This window comes from Suncus etruscus, chromosome 7, assembly GCF_024139225.1.
Source record: "Suncus etruscus isolate mSunEtr1 chromosome 7, mSunEtr1.pri.cur, whole genome shotgun sequence".
Lineage (NCBI taxonomy): Eukaryota > Metazoa > Chordata > Mammalia > Eulipotyphla > Soricidae > Suncus > Suncus etruscus.
This window is the reverse complement of record NC_064854.1, coordinates 16,991,922-17,007,483: the sequence shown is the minus strand read 5'-3', so window position 1 is coordinate 17,007,483 and position 15,562 is coordinate 16,991,922. Positions and strand designations below refer to the sequence as shown.

The window sequence follows — 15,562 nt, the reverse complement described above, 5'->3', positions numbered from 1 at the left end:
TGTAGTGTTCTGGCCCCAGCACTGAGCTGATTGACCATGTCCCCACCATCCATCCCTCTGGTGTGGAGAATGTCTGTGACCCTCAGCAACCCTCACATGGGTGCACTGTTGAGATGTCAACTCTCCCCCTTGCCCCCCATCCATCCTCTCTAAAATTGCTGCTGGTTCTGATCCTGTATATTTATTTCCTCCCATCCTGACCAGCTGAATGAAGATTACCCAGATGACTACACTCACACACACAGATGCTCACATACAGACACTTATATACATACATATACACTCACATACACACATATACACTCTTACAGACACACATGCTTTCACAGGCATACATTCATGTGTACACTTACAAACACATTCAAGCACTCACCTTAGGTCCCTTAGAACTAGAACTGCAAGTAACTGTCACTTAGAACTGAAAGTAGCCTGTGACATATATGGGGCCCCTCAAAACCCGTCAGAGGGCTCCTTGGGCTTGGGGCGCTGTCTCCGCATCATTCCTGGGCAGAATCAGGGCCTGATTAGCTTAGTGAAGAGCCACTGAGAGGTGCCGGTTGATTGATTAGACCAATATGGGTTCATTTGTCTTCTGAGGGGTATGCAGCTGCTCCAGGATGAGTGCCTGGGGAGGGCACCCCCCCACTTACCTCCATGGTTTTCCCCTAACTACTGTCTGGCCCTGACAGTGCCTCTTTCTTTGTCCTTCCAGCTGGAGCTGAGACCCCAGGGTCGGATCCTAATGAATGCAAGGTACTTCCTGGAAATGAGCGGTGAGTCTGCATTGGGGGGGGGGGGGGGAGGTCATGCAGCCTGCCTGGCCTCTGCAGAAAAGGGGGACAGGGGAGGGAATTTGCCTTGCATACAGCCAACTGGGGTTCCATCCCCCAAGCCCACCAGGAGTGAGACCTGAATACTGGCCCAAAGCAAAACCAAACCAAATATATAGAATAAAAAATAGAGGGAGTTAGTTATGTTTGCTAGCTAGATGCCTTCCCAAGTGAGGCTGAAATGACATGAGCCAAGATCTGGGGCATCCTGGGGCTTCTGGGAGGAATGCAGGGTGCTGTGGCCCCACAGTCAGTGTGCTGACACCCCAGAGAGTCAGGGCTGCATAGTTAGAACATGGAGAAGGGGTCCATCATCCACTCTGCTTGAAAAATGTCTGTCATTAAGGCAGAAATTCTGCTTGCATGGAGGAGGGGGCTGACGATCTGTTTTGTCTAGTCTAAGGCTGGTGGCTTAGATATGGGCTGGTCTGGAGGCAGCTCACAGCAGGGCAGGGAGGCAGGGAAAGTGCTGGTCAGTGTGATAAGGAGGAGGCGCGGATGCTACGGAAGCCCAGCACCCTCAGAGCCAGCCCTTTCAGAGCCCCGCACAGACGTGACAGGCTCCTCTGGAGATCTGGGTGCTACCAGCAGGCCTGTAGGCCCCAGGAAGCCTGGCCCAGCTGTCCACACCCATGGGCTCCTGGGCCAAGTGCACACTTTCTGGGGTGCTGGGTCCCTTCACAGTGCTTGACCAGGGAGAGGAGGAGCCATGCAGTTTCAGACTCCAAACACCTCCACACTTGTGAGGGGCACAAGCCCCTTCCTACTCACAGCACCCTCACTGCATTCACACACACAGACACACATATACAGACACTTGCACACACATACACTGTCACACATCCACACACATACTTTCACATATACACATTCATACATACACTCGCAAACACATTCTCACACTCATAAATACTCTCATACATTCACACACACACACACACACACACACACACACACACGATCTCAGGCTCACAAACACACACAGTCGAGCCAGAGCACAGGACAGTGAATGGGACAGCACCTGGCTGACCAGGTTCAATACTTTACCCCACAGGATCCCCCGAGTCCTGCCAGAGTAACCCTGAGCACAGAGCCAGGAGTGATCCCTGACACGGCCCTGTGGCCCAAACAACAAGCACACTCCAGCCCTTGAAAGCACACAGGGGGATCGGGTCCTTTAAGCCCCTTCTCCATGGCCCTTGGCCCATGCTATTCACTGCTCCCCACACTCTCAGGGCAGGGCCTGCTGGGGTTCCCTATGCCCTCTCTTCTTCTCTGATGTTTCCTTGTGCCCAGCTGACCTTCTTCAGCACCGCTGGAACTTGCAATGGGACTCTGACCCTCAGGGACAGACAGCCACAGAACCGACTTGGAAAGCACCATTTTAGGAGCCAGAGTCCCCTCACCAGTCATTGGCACCCTGTGCTGCCACACTTGCTGCCTATTGGCCTCCTGGGGGCATTCTGTAGTGGCTGTTCTGCCCTGGGACAGCAGGATGGGGAACCAAGTCTGCCAGCAAGAAGCGAAACACAGGATTTGAGAGCTAGTACAATGGGGAGGGTGTTTGCCTTGCAAGCAGCTGACCCAAGTTTGATCCCTAGCCTCCCATATGCACCCCCAGCCTGTCAGGAGTGATTCCTGAGTACTGCAAAAAAAAAAAGTGGGAGGTCACAGGTCAGGTTCAGTTCTGTTCTGCCAGGCTCTACCAACCCCCCCACCCAGAACCCCAATGTCCCTATCTACATCTTCCCCGTAGACACCAAGGAGGCCAGCGAGCTGGAGAGCGAGGGCTTCTTCGCGCTGCACCACCGCCGCGGGGCCATCAAGCAGGCACGCGTGCACCATGTCAAGTGCCATGAATTCACGGCCACCTTCTTCCCGCAGCCCACCTTCTGCTCCGTCTGCCACGAGTTCGTCTGGTGCGTAGGCCAGCAGGGGCGGCGAAGGCCCTGAGCGGTGTCGGGAAACGCGCTCCTATTGCCCATCTTCCTCCCCTGTGGCCAGAGAGCCCAAGGGTGACCGGAAGGACCTGCTAGGGGAGGGTGCTGCTTGCATGGGGGGCTGGCGCTGCAGGGCCTAGCTAGACCGCCTGCAGAGCATCCATGTGCTCTAGCACAGACTCAGACACAAACATGCATGTTTATCATGTAAACACACACATACGTGCAGACACACCTAACAGCACACACTATGTGACGTGTATGTATGTAAACACAAACGTGGGTGTACATGTCTATAGATACATGGATACTTGTGCAAATGCATGCACACTGAACACAAGTGATCATGAACCCAGCCTCCTTCTTCGCTGCAGTCATAGTCTCTCAGCTCTGGGTCTTGGGTATGGGTGCTGGGGGTAACACTCATCAGGAGGGTGTAGGGGACAGGCACTATGCCTCAGCTTGGGAATGAGACTCTGGGGGGTGGTATAGGCCAGAGAGGGGAGGGGAGGAGAGGTGAGTTCACCTTGATGTGGTTGCTTGCCCTATGGACAGAGGCTCTGAGAACTTAACCCACTGCGCTCTTTTGCAGGGGCCTCAACAAGCAGGGCTACCAGTGCCGACGTGAGTACAGTCCGGTGTGGGGGCTCTACAGCTGAGCGTGGGGGGCTCTCCTGCCTTTTCCCTACTTTGTGCTCTCCCCCCACCACCCTCACCCCCCTTAGCTGCAGCCCCTCCCTTGCAGAGTGCAATGCCGCCATCCACAAGAAATGCATCGACAAGGTGATTGCCAAGTGCACGGGGTCAGCGGTCAACAGCCGAGAAACCATGGTAAGCATGCACAGAAGGACACACGGACAGAGACGCATGGACAGAGGTGGACGGAGACGTACTCTTATGACACCCAGAGCTGGGGATGGAAGGCCATGTCTCCTGGGTGGACTGGCCCAGGGTCCGAAGCAGCCTCCCCCTCCCCTGACACCCCACGCCCCATCCTTCAGTTCCACAAGGAGCGCTTCAAGATAGACATGCCACACCGCTTCAAGGTCTGCACCTACCGCAGCCCCACCTTCTGCGAGCACTGTGGGACGCTGCTGTGGGGGCTAGCGCGGCAGGGCCTCAAGTGTGATGGTGAGTAGGCGGCCAGCTCCACCTGATGCAACCCAACTGCACCCAGACTCAGGAGCTCAGAGAACACTAGTTGCAACGGCTCCTGGCCCATCAGTCTTGGGAAGTTCTCTCATGCTGACAGATGTGTCTCAAAGAGCCCCATATACATAGCACATCCTCCTCCCTGCAGAGCCTTCCCCCAAACCCTTCTCCCTGCACACCCAAACACCCCCTCCTTCCCTCACACCCTCCTCCCTGCACACCCTCCTCCCTACAAAGTCTCCTCCTGGCACCCCTCTCCCAGACAGCAGAATCTGGTCAGGGCATCTGGCTGCTCCCTCATAGCCCAGAAGCACCTCACAGGGTTCCAGCAAGCGCAGGGCATGTCATACCTGCAGCTCAGTCCACCATGTCTCCCAGCATAGAGGCCAGGTAGGCAGGGCTAGAACACAGAGACATTGCAGGATTCCGGGCATTGTCCCTCCCCACCACTTTCTCAGCCCCTCCCCCATATGTCTCCAGCTCTCCCTCCCTCTCACCCTCCCTTCCCACCTCCCTCCCTCCCCTCCTCCCCCCCTCCTTCCCTCCCCTCCTCCCCTCTCTCCCACTTCTGCCCTGGCCTCTGTCATCTATCTGCCTCCTCATGCCCCGAGCCCCTTCACCCCTTCTCCCTCCGTGCCCTGGGCTGTCCTAAGCAGGGCCTTCCTGTCCCCTAGTACCCATGAAAATAGTCCCCAAAGGAAGCCACCTGCATCCACAGAGAGATGGTCAGCACCTGTTAGGTCAGCGTCCTCCCTCCTGCAAATGCAGTGTGGATGCAATAGCCAGTCTCCCCACAGCTACTAGGGTTCCAAAGAGCCAAGACCCCAGGCCCCACCTCACCCCCCGGCAACAGTGGACTCAAGGCCAGACCAGACCTCAGTGTCTCTCACCTATTCTATCCCTTTATGGGCTGGGCGACAGAGCTTAGGCTGAGCCCAGAAATACTCCTCCTCCTCTTCCTCCTAGGGGGCTCAGCTGGGCATCGAGAGGCCAGGGCCAAGCACAGGTCACTGCCAGCTGTGGGGGTGGTTCAGGAGGGAGGGAGCGACACTAGCCCCAGCCCAGTCCTTACCCACGAGGCAGACCCCCACCTGTCCCGGATGCACCTCAGCAAGTGGGACCTCCCACCCCCGTATGCGTGTGCGCGTCCTGGGGAGGGTGCCCGCCCCTCACCAGCTCTGCCCCCAGCATGCGGCATGAACGTGCACCACAGATGCCACAGCAAGGTGGCCAACCTGTGTGGCATCAACCAGAAGCTCATGGCGGAGGCACTGGCCATGATCGAGAGTGCCCAGCAGGTGAGTCATGGAGCGCATGGGGTCTCCTCGAGGCCGGGGTGCGGTGGACTTTTGGTGAACGCCTGTCCTCTGTACTTTGCAGGGGGCAGAGTTCCGTCTGTCCATCCAGGAGGGGGCCTTGTTTGCCAGACTCCCTGCATGGTGCTCCCCAGGGCCCCTTAGGTCTGGACATGCACGGGCTTTCCCTACCCCCCCAACCCCCCACGGGGCCACCTGACTCAGGGTCTGTGGGCCAGGCACGGTGCTTACAAGACACGGAGCACATCCTCCGGGAAGGGCCTGTTGAGATTGGCCCCCCTTGCCCCGGCAAAGGAGAGGCCCGGCCGCCCTCCACTCTGGCACCAGCTCCGGCACCTGGGAAACGAGGTACGAGTCCAGGGGCTGTGGTGGGGCCCCCACATTCTATGCCTGTGCCTGCTAGGTATCTTCATGGACACTCCTCCCTCTGTGGGGCGGGAGGGGACAGAGCCCAGAAGATGCCTAGCATTGCATATGAGGTGCTGCCCTTCACTGTCCTCGTCCCCTCACTGCTGTCCCCTCTCAGAGTCTCAGGGCATCTCCTGGGAGACCCCGCTGGATGGGGTGCAGCCCCCAATCCCCTGTGCACAGCCAGACCAAACCCGGGACAAGCTACCCCCTCGTGCCAAGCTCAGCATCGATGACTTCATCCTGCACAAACTGCTCGGCAAAGGCAGCTTCGGCAAGGTAGGCTGCAGGGGTGGAGGTCCCCTGTCCACTATGTGTGAGGGTCCAGCCTGCTCTATTCTGGTCCCCACACTCGCCATCAGTGTAGGGCACCATGCCAACCCTGGGGTCCACAAAACAGCAAGAGGAGGGTGCCCATTCAGCTTGCAGCCTGATTCACTAGGCCTATGGCCTTCCCTGGCTTGGGCCTGCCTGGGGTGATGGTTACTAGGTACAAGGCCGTGTTTCCCATGACCAGTGGCCTAAGCCCTTCTGTAGCTACACCTGCCTGAAGCAAATCCCTCAGCAAATCCCTCAGCTTCCAGGAACAACTTGAGTCCTCCAGCCCCAGAAGCTGTGAGTCTGGAATTGTAAGACCAGTGAACCCAAATGAAAAGCAAATGGCAACTCTGCCCATGGGATGGGGGACCTTTGCCTTGCATGCAGCCAACCTGGGTTTGATCCCAGTCAGGCATCCCATATGGTCCCTTGAGCCTACCAGGAGTGATTCCTGAGCACAGAGACAGGAGCAACCCCTTAGCACGGCTGGGTGTGACCCCAAAACAAATAAACAAAAAAGCAAAAAACACAAAAACAAACAAAAAAAGGTCCCTTGCAACAGGGCCACAAGGACATATATAGCTGTGAGAGAAACACTGTTGAAAGCGCAGAGTTCACTGGGGAAGCAGGAAAGGTAGATGTGTGGTAGTTTCCCATTGGCTGGTTTGTGGCCTCTTCTCATAGGCTGAGTTGTAAGTTGTAGGCAGGGCACCTCCTCCTTCCGGGGCGAGGCTAAGTCACTTAGTGTGGAAGAATTCAATGCATCCTGGGTCTTGTAGTTTACTGAAGGCTCCTGCTTCTGCAAGGCCACCTTCCGACCCCCTTGCAACAGGCTTTCTGTACCTTCAGGTTCATGTGCACAGGGAGCCTTGTGCCTGACCCTTCAGACATGTTCGTTTTCACCCTGGTCTACATGTTCACCTTAGGAGCATATCTGTTAGACATGTGCTGGTGGAGCTGGTTAGGTTTAGTCAAAAAATCTGGACCAAGGTGTTGAAGAGATGCATAGTGGTAGGGCCTTTGCCTTGCACATAGACAAACTCTGTTCAATCATTAGCATCTCATAGGGTTCCCTGAGCACTTTCAGGAGTGATCCCTGAGTGCAGAGCCAGGAATACGACCTAAGCACCGCCAAGTATGGCAGAATCTGGTAAAGGGTCCCCTTTTCTAAGGGAGTGGGTTTCAGGAATGGAGAGCTCTTTCCCTCTACACTGGGGCAACTCTATGGAAGGTGCAGGGAGAGCAGTAGCCACCCCAGGCAGCTGTGGGGGATGTGAGGGACTGCAGAAGGACCCGTCACTGCTCACACAGCTCCCTACTTTGTGGAGCATGAGCCCAAATCCCCCAGTCACGCCCCTTCTTCTTCACCTCAGGTCTTCCTGGCTGAGTTCAAGAAAACCAACCAGTTCTTCGCCATCAAAGCACTAAAGAAGGATGTGGTGTTGATGGATGACGACGTAGAGTGCACCATGGTGGAGCGCAGGGTGCTCTCACTGGCTTGGGAGCACCCCTTCCTCACGCACATGTTCTGCACTTTCCAAACCAAGGTTAGCCATAGTGGATCGGGGCACCCCTAGGGGAGACATGGAACGGGGCACCCCTGGGGGAGACATGGAACATGGCTTTCCATTCTCCACCTGGTAGGCATTGGGTGCCTGAATCCAAAGGCGTCTTCTCCCCTATCCCCAATTTCATCCACTCCCTTCCCAGCTGACCTTATGCTGGGGGCCAAGGTGGGATATGCTAAAGTAGTCACACTCTTGGAGAGCCTGCAGGGCATCCTCACTCCTAATGCCAGTTCTACCCCAGAAGAAAGGACATGCAGGGGAGAAATGGTGCTGGCAGAGAGGAATTTCAAAGAAGAAATGGCGCTGGCAGAGAGGAAGTTCAATGGAGAGGTGATGGTGGCAGAGAGGCAGTGCAGCAGAGAAGGAGTGCCATCAAAGAGAAAGTACAGGGGAGAGATGATACTGGCAGAGAGGCAGTGCAGGGGGAGGTGGTGCTGGCATAGAGGAAGTGCAAGAGAGATGGCACCGGCAGAGAAAAGGCACAGAGGAGAGATGGTGCCAACAGAGGAGGAGGTCACAGCTGGTCACTATCAGCTAGAAACTGGGAAATGTCCTGGACTGTGATCACTTTTCCCCAGGACTTTCAGGTCCCAGTGTTGGACCCCAGACTTTCACAACCTGCCCCTTCTTGCCAGGAGAAATCACTTTGATGGCAACATATGTGGGACAGAACGGGGCAGGGACAGAATTTCTCCCCTCAGGCACTGGGATGAGCCAGAAGGAGGGTTGGTTCCAAATGCTCAGGCTGCAGATAGTCCAAGATAGTCAGGAAGATAGTTTATAGAGAAACAAGAGAAACAGGATTGGCAGCACTGAAGTACTTGGACATCATGTTTCCAAGGACTCGTGAGGAGTGAATTGTAAAGTAAGTTGGTAAGGTCAGATCCCAAGATGTAAAAGTCACTGGTGAGGTCAAGGTCGCTGGATGGAGAAGTCACTGGTGAGGGATCTCAGGTGAGTAGAGCAGTCACAAAGAAGGATCCAGTAGTCAATTAAGGGGAGTAACTCAATTTATTGTAGGAAGGAAGTGGATATTTATATTAGTGGAGCATAAGGTGTGGACTCTGTGTTAGCCAAACAGGTAATATATGAAAGGGAATTACAACAAGGTGTGTGCTTCTGTGTTTATGGAAGGCAGGGTAAGGGGATTAGAGAAAGCAGGGTGTGTTCTCTGGATATTAAAACAGGGTGTGTTCCTACAGTGATTAGCTACATCTCCACCTTCTTTACTTTATAGAATAGTGCAGAAATATGAGGTAAAGCAAAGTAATTCATGCCCTAAGGTTTTAATAAAGAGGTGGATGTCTATCTAAATTACAGTGGTCCTCAAACTATGGCCCGCGGGCCACATATTGTATTTGTATCTGTTTTCTTTCTTCATTTCAAAATAAGATATATGCAGTGTGCATAAGAATTCGTTCATAAGTTTTGTTTTTACTATAGTCAGACCCTCCAATGGTCTGAGGGACAGTGAACTGGCCCCTGTTTAAAAAGTTTGAGAACCAAAGATAAAATGGTGGCAAGTTTTTTTTGCATAGGTACAGCAAAAGTTAAGGAAACTAGAAAGAAAAACTTTTGGCCTAAAAACAGGGTGTTCCTACCCACAAAGCATCCTGCCATAAGACCAACTACACATTCCAGACATACTAATTTGTCTAACCCCAAAGTCTTTCTTCATGATCCCAGGAAAGGTCCTCAAAGTTGTTGCAGTCAGACTTCAGTAATTAGAGATCTTGGTATTCGCACAAATCCTATGTTGAAGTCAGTGTGTTTTAAAGTGTTTCCTGGTATCGTCTCACCTTAGGTGGCAAAGCAAGACAATCATCTGCCTTGAAAGCAAGTCATTGCTGATTTCTGAGGCATTGTTAGGGTATCATATGAGCCTACCCTAGAACAAGTAGGTGCCAAGGCAGATCTAGAGCCTGTCCTGGTAGAAGGTCAATTCCTGGTGTAGGTGCAGAAAACCATGCCAAATCCAAATATGGTACCCAAGGTTCAGGGTTGATTGGTCAATGTCTGAGCAATCAAATTCTAAATCAAGTCATTATGGCAAATGTTCAGGGTAGAAGACCCCGCCCCATAACAAAATATTTTGAAGTTCACATTCCTAAAGGATAGTAACTCCTCTCTATATCTAAAAATTTCCCCATTTTATTTGTTTTCGTTTTGTCTTGTTTTGGGACCACACCTGTTGATGCTCAGGGGATACTCCTGGCTATACACTCCAAAATTGCTCCTGGCTTGGGGGCAACTATATGGGATGCCGGAGGATTGAACCGCGGTCCATCCTAGGTTAGCACGTGCAAGGCAGATAGACGCCTTGCCACTTGTGCTACCGCTCCGGCCCCATAATTTCCCCCATTTTATTTTATTTTACTTTTTTACTTTTGGGGGGTTCACACCCGGCAGCGCTCAGGGGTTACTTCTGGCTCTGTGCTCAGAAATTGTCTCTAGCACGCACAGGGGGACCATATGGGATGCCGGGATTCGAACCACTGTCCTTCTGCATGAACGGCAAATGCCTTACCTCCATGCTATCTCTCCGGTCCCAATTTCCCCCCATTTTAATGTGCCCATGCAACAAGAACAGTGTCAGAATACTAGAGGAGTCTAAGGGTAAAATAATAACAAACCAAACAATCACTACAACTTATTTCTCTCAAAAAATACAAAACTCTGCTAGAGGTAAGGTGTCTGCCTTACAAGCGCTAGCTAAGGAAGGACTGTAGTTCGATCCCCCAGTGTCCCATATGGTCCCCCCAAGCCAGGGGCAATTTCTGAGCGCTTAGCCAGGAGTAACCCATGAGCATCAAACGGGTGTGGCCCCAAAAATCAAAAATAAAATAAAATAAAATAAAATACAAAACTTAAAGGATACTATTTATATTATCCACTACGAATTCCTACTAGCAAATCCAAAGAGAAGGGGGAAAACTACATCTATATAATGAAATAAATGAAATACAATAAAGGATTATACATATTGAGGAAATACACCTAAGAAATATGCAAAGTATATATATATCCCCTTTAAGTCTTTTGAAATAGTCTTAGGGGAGAATAAATTCCAGATATATACAACATAGACAGACATTACAAGCAATATAGATGGACATTAAACAGACATAGAGGTGGCCAACACACACACACACACACACACACACACACACACACACACCGGACAAAAAGATCGATTCATAGGTTGCATTTGGAAAACTGACCCAGGTGGAATGGATCAAAGCACTTCCAACTATAAAGCTGGCATGTCTATTGGAAAAATTTTCGAATTCATTGAAATAATCAATGTTGATGGTGGAGAACTTTGCTGAAAAGGCTTCATGATTTAGAATATACATAGAACATTCTTTTTGGGGTGGCCACCCAGTGGCATTCAGTGGTTATTTCTGGCCCTGCACCCAGAAACCACTCCTGGCAGGCTTGGGGACCATATGGGATGCCAGAGATTGAATCCAGGTGGGCCCTGGTTGACTGTGTGCAAGGCCAACGCCCTACTGTTGTGCTATTACTCTGGCCCATAGAACATTCTTAAGACAATCATAATATTCAAGGCTAGAATACTAAGTAATATGGTGATGAGCACTGTAAAAAAGTCTACTTCTGGGGGCCGGGCGGTGGCGCTGGAGGTAAGGTGCCTGCCTTGCCTGCGCTAGCCTAGGACGGACCGCGGTTCGATCCCCCGGCGTCCCATATGGTCCCCCAAGAAGCCAGGAGCAACTTCTGAGCGCATAGCCAGGAGTAACCCCTGAGCGTCACAGGGTGTGGCCCAAAAACCAAAAAAAAAAAAAAAAAAAAAGTCTACTTCTTGGAGTATTGTATCACATGTCTCAAACACCCAGGTTCCTTTCCTGAAGGCAAACTGAGAACTAAGGCATATGATATTTGAAAACTAGAAAGAATTAAAAATAAATTTCAGGGGCTGAAGAGATAACATGGAGGTAAGGTGTTCGCCTTGCATCCAGAAGGACGGTGGTTCAAATCCCAGCATCCCATATGGTCCCCCGTGCCTGCCGGGGGTGATTTCTGAGCATGGAGCCAGGCGTGGCCCCTGAGCGCTGCCGGGGGTGACCCAAAAACAAACAAACAAAAAAAATTTCAGGGGCTGGAGAGATAGCATGGAGATAGGCCATTTGCCTTGCATGCAGAAGGACAGTGGTTTGAATCCCAGCATCCCATATGGTCCCCTGAGCCTGCTGGGAGTGATTTCTGAGTGTAGAGCCATGAGTAACCCCTTAGCACTGCCAGGTGTGATCCAAACCCCTCCCCCAAATAAATAAATAAATTTCAAAACATATTCAATGACTGACCATTTGCAAGGGTCCTTGACATCCAGATGCCTATCCAAAGATATCTGCTTAATCTAAGGAGCTGTATTCATTGCTGCAAATCTCTGAAGTATAAAAAAGAATAAAACTGCTGAAGATTTCACAGATGAGATGGAGATGTCTGAAACTTCTTGATCATAAAATTTAAACCAACATTGTGTTGCCACATTTTTCCAATAGACTGTGCAAAACCTTTTTCCATTTCATCATAATGATCCAAAACAGAGAATTAGTTGTATACTTCAGGATTGTCCTTAGAATCTATAGTGTGCTGTGATAAGTCAAGATTTTCTAAAGGAAAATCCACATAGGTCTGTAATTTTTTTCATCCACTTGCAGTATAGGAAAAGTGTTTCAGATGTATTATGAGTACAGGTGGTAATTTCCAAATTTCTATCCTTTTTAGAGAATTCTGCTGCATGTTGCAGTGGCTGCAATAAACCCTATTATTGTCTCAGTTTTTCTTCTTTGATAAATAAGGCAATCTTGCAACATGCATTTATCTATAGATGTCAAAGGCAAGGATAAATAACTAAAGATCTCAAATGTCTGAGATTCTTGGTGACAGATGAGGCATTGAACTGTGGATTTGAACTGGCCTTGGAAAAGTATAGCAATAATAGACTTATTAAACTGCTTGTGTCTCTGCAAAGCTTGTTTTGTAAATTTTGAGTCAACAAGATGACCACTAGTTTCCTCTTTATGTCTTTTTTTTTTTTTTTTTTGGTTTTTGGTTTTTGGGCCACACGCAGTGGTGCTCAGGGGTTACTCCTGGCTGTCTGCTCAGAAATAGCTCCTGGCAGGCACGGGGGACCATATGGGACAGCGGGATTCGAACCAACCACCTTTGGTCCTGGATCGGCTGCTTGCAAGGCAAACGCCGCTGTGCTATCTCTCCGGGCCCCTTTTTATGTCTTTTCAACCTATCAGCTTTGTTCAAATCCTGGTGAAGACTCTCCATCGGCAATAGAAGTAGTTCATGTGGATCTTGTTGATTGTGCCCTGAAAACTGGCCATATAGCCTTCCAATGGGCATCTTAAAGTCTTTTGGGTTTATATATTGTGTTGTCCTGCCGACAAGGCTTTTATGATTTTACAGAACTCTTCTGCCACTTTGCCTTTATGTCCCAACAGATACGACTTGTTAATGTCCTCCTTGTAATGGTTTAGGTAAAAGTAATCCATCAACCTTGGAATATTCTACAGACATTGTAATACTGAGTTTATGTAACAAGTGTTTCCTAAATTATGAAATCCAGTGAGAGCAGAACCAGTTCTCTTATCTATAGAATCCAGGTCCTGGAATTGGTCCTTTCTACTCCCGATGCTCTGCCTCAGAGTGTGGTGTCAGTTCATTGTCCCAGTTCTCTGTGGGGTTGCAATTTGTTCCCAGATCTTGTCCTTTTGAGTAGTCTGTGTTGGGTCTGAGGGGTGGCTTATATTCTTATCATGTGCCAGTGTTTGAGTTTTTTCATTTGTGAGGATCCTGCTTCTGACAAGGCATAGTGGGACCAGAATTTCTTGGCAGGATTACCATCAATTGTAGACAGAGTCCCAGTTCCAGGCGCCAAGTGTAAGTGAAGCCAATAAGGTCAGATCCCAAGATGTAGAACTCACTGGTGAGGTCAGAGTCATTGGTGAGTCCTAGTCGCTGCTATGTAGAAGTCACTGGTGAGGTCAGATCCCAGGCAAATTGAGCACTCACAAAGAAGCATCCATCAGCCACCTCAGGAGAATAACTATTTATTTTAAATGGAAAGAAGATATTTATATTAGGGGAGAGTAGGGTGTGGACTCTGTGTCAGCCAATCAGGTATGATGTGAGCCTTTTATTAAGAAAGACAGAGTGGGGGCCGGAGAGATATCATGGAGGTAAGGCGTTTGCCTTTCATGCAGAAGTTCATTGGTTGGAATCCCGGCATCCCATATGGTCCCCCGAGCCTGAGAGGAGCAATTTCTGAGCCTGGAGCCAGGAGTAACCCCTGAGTGCTGCCGGGTGTGACCCAAAACCCAAAACCTCCTCCCAAAAAAAAAGACAGGGTAAGGGGATTAGGGAAAACAGGGTGAGTCCTCTGGGTGTTGAAACAGGGTGTGGGTTTATGGTAATTGGCTCAGTGAGTGATGTTTTTAATAGTGAAGAGTGGCAAGCCCAGAGCTCTGAACCCCTGTATGCAGCCAAAGCACCCACTATCCTGCTCCTCAGTCCTGCATCAGGGGTCACCCAGCCCCACTCAGACCACCCAGGCAGTGCTCCCAGCAGGCCTGGCACCTCACTGCACCTTCTTCAAGGGCAGCGTCTAGGACAAAATGTGGCCCCTTTCCGCCTGCACACGCCATGTCTCTCCACCCCTCATGTTTGACTTATTGTAGAAAGGGGTGCCTGTGAGAGATGCCCTGAGGTTCAGCAGGAATTGGGGGAAGCATGCCCTGGAGATCCTGGTTCAGGCCTGGGCCAGTAGGGGCAGTAGCAAGTGGGTGCCCCATCCCTGCCAATGCTCCATTCTCCCACTTTCATGCAGTCACTCCCCACCAAGCCAGCCCATCCTAGGGCCGAGATAATAAGGGCCTGAAGTAGAAGGTGGACTGTGGCTAATGGTTGGATCTGGCTGTCACAGGAAAACCTCTTTTTCGTCATGGAGTACCTCAATGGGGGTGACCTCATGTTCCACATCCAGGCCTGCCACAAGTTTGACCTCTCCAGAGCCACGTGAGTGCCCAAGACAGGGGTACTGACCCTTGGTGCCAGGTGGGGTGGGGGGAGGGCAGCTATCCCTGGTTCTGTCTTCCTGGAGCCCCCAAAATGGCCCCTGGATTCTCTGAATCCTTAGTCTTTCCAGTCTGGCCCACAGAGCATGTGGGCAACAGCTCTGTGGGAAAAACATCTTCACAGAGTAGCAGCAAGTATGGAGTAGTAGATGCTTTTAGGGATGTCCCCAGCTACACAGACATGCCTATGGATGCCTTCAAGCACTGTTGGATTAAGAAAGCCACCACTTGTACAGACCATACATATGTGTGTGTTCATACAATTGTGTATACATGAGTGTGTCTACATCTGAGTCAGGGATGAGGTCTGTGTTTGTATTCATATACTGTGAGTTTTCTAAGAACATGTGAAAGTGTCTGCATGTTTGCATGTGTGTGTCATGTATGAGAGTGCACGGGCCTGTGGGTGAGTTTAAGGCTGAATGTGATTGGAAAGTGTGTACGGAGACAACTTCGTGTGCGTATGAGAAGACATAATTGTATATGCATGTGAGGAACGACAGTGTGTGAGGAGACAACTGTGTGTGTGTGAGACGACACTGTATGTGCAAGGAGACAGCTGTGTATGCTTGTAAGGAGGAAACTACGTGTGTGAGAAGACAACTCTGTGTGTGAAGAGACAACTGTGAGTGCATGTCTGACCCTGTGCTGCAGGTTCTATGCTGCTGAGATCATTCTGGGGCTGCAGTTCTTGCACGCAAAGGGGATCGTGTACAGGTGAGTAACTGGGTGCACATAAAGAGTGCTTAGAGAAGGGGTAGATAGGGGGCAGGTGGACTCAAGCCCCCAGTCCTGCTCTGAGCAGAGCTGAGCCAGGGTCCTATGAGGGGCTCCCTTGACAGCTGGCAGGCGGCATTGGTGTCCAGTCTAAGGACACTCACACCAGAGATGGTCCCTGAGCTGGTACCGCTTGGTGGCCCT

General features: G+C 50.9%; 2 protein-coding genes across 2 annotated transcripts in view; both read left to right on the top strand.

Moving 5' to 3' along the window:
• ANKRD16 (ankyrin repeat domain 16) overlaps positions 1-15,562 on the top strand; it is a 256,684-nt gene that overhangs the window by 48,606 nt on the left and 192,516 nt on the right. The window lies entirely within an intron of this gene.
• PRKCQ (protein kinase C theta) overlaps positions 1-15,562 on the top strand; it is a 34,008-nt gene that overhangs the window by 14,715 nt on the left and 3,731 nt on the right. The window contains exons 4-14 of the mRNA XM_049776304.1: positions 713-773; positions 2,587-2,749; positions 3,363-3,394; positions 3,516-3,601; positions 3,772-3,901; positions 5,111-5,220; positions 5,457-5,586; positions 5,765-5,925; positions 7,338-7,511; positions 14,491-14,582; positions 15,296-15,358. Of these exons, the coding sequence (XP_049632261.1) occupies positions 713-773; positions 2,587-2,749; positions 3,363-3,394; positions 3,516-3,601; positions 3,772-3,901; positions 5,111-5,220; positions 5,457-5,586; positions 5,765-5,925; positions 7,338-7,511; positions 14,491-14,582; positions 15,296-15,358 (1,202 nt within the window). The remainder of the gene's footprint in view (positions 1-712; positions 774-2,586; positions 2,750-3,362; positions 3,395-3,515; positions 3,602-3,771; positions 3,902-5,110; positions 5,221-5,456; positions 5,587-5,764; positions 5,926-7,337; positions 7,512-14,490; positions 14,583-15,295; positions 15,359-15,562) is intronic.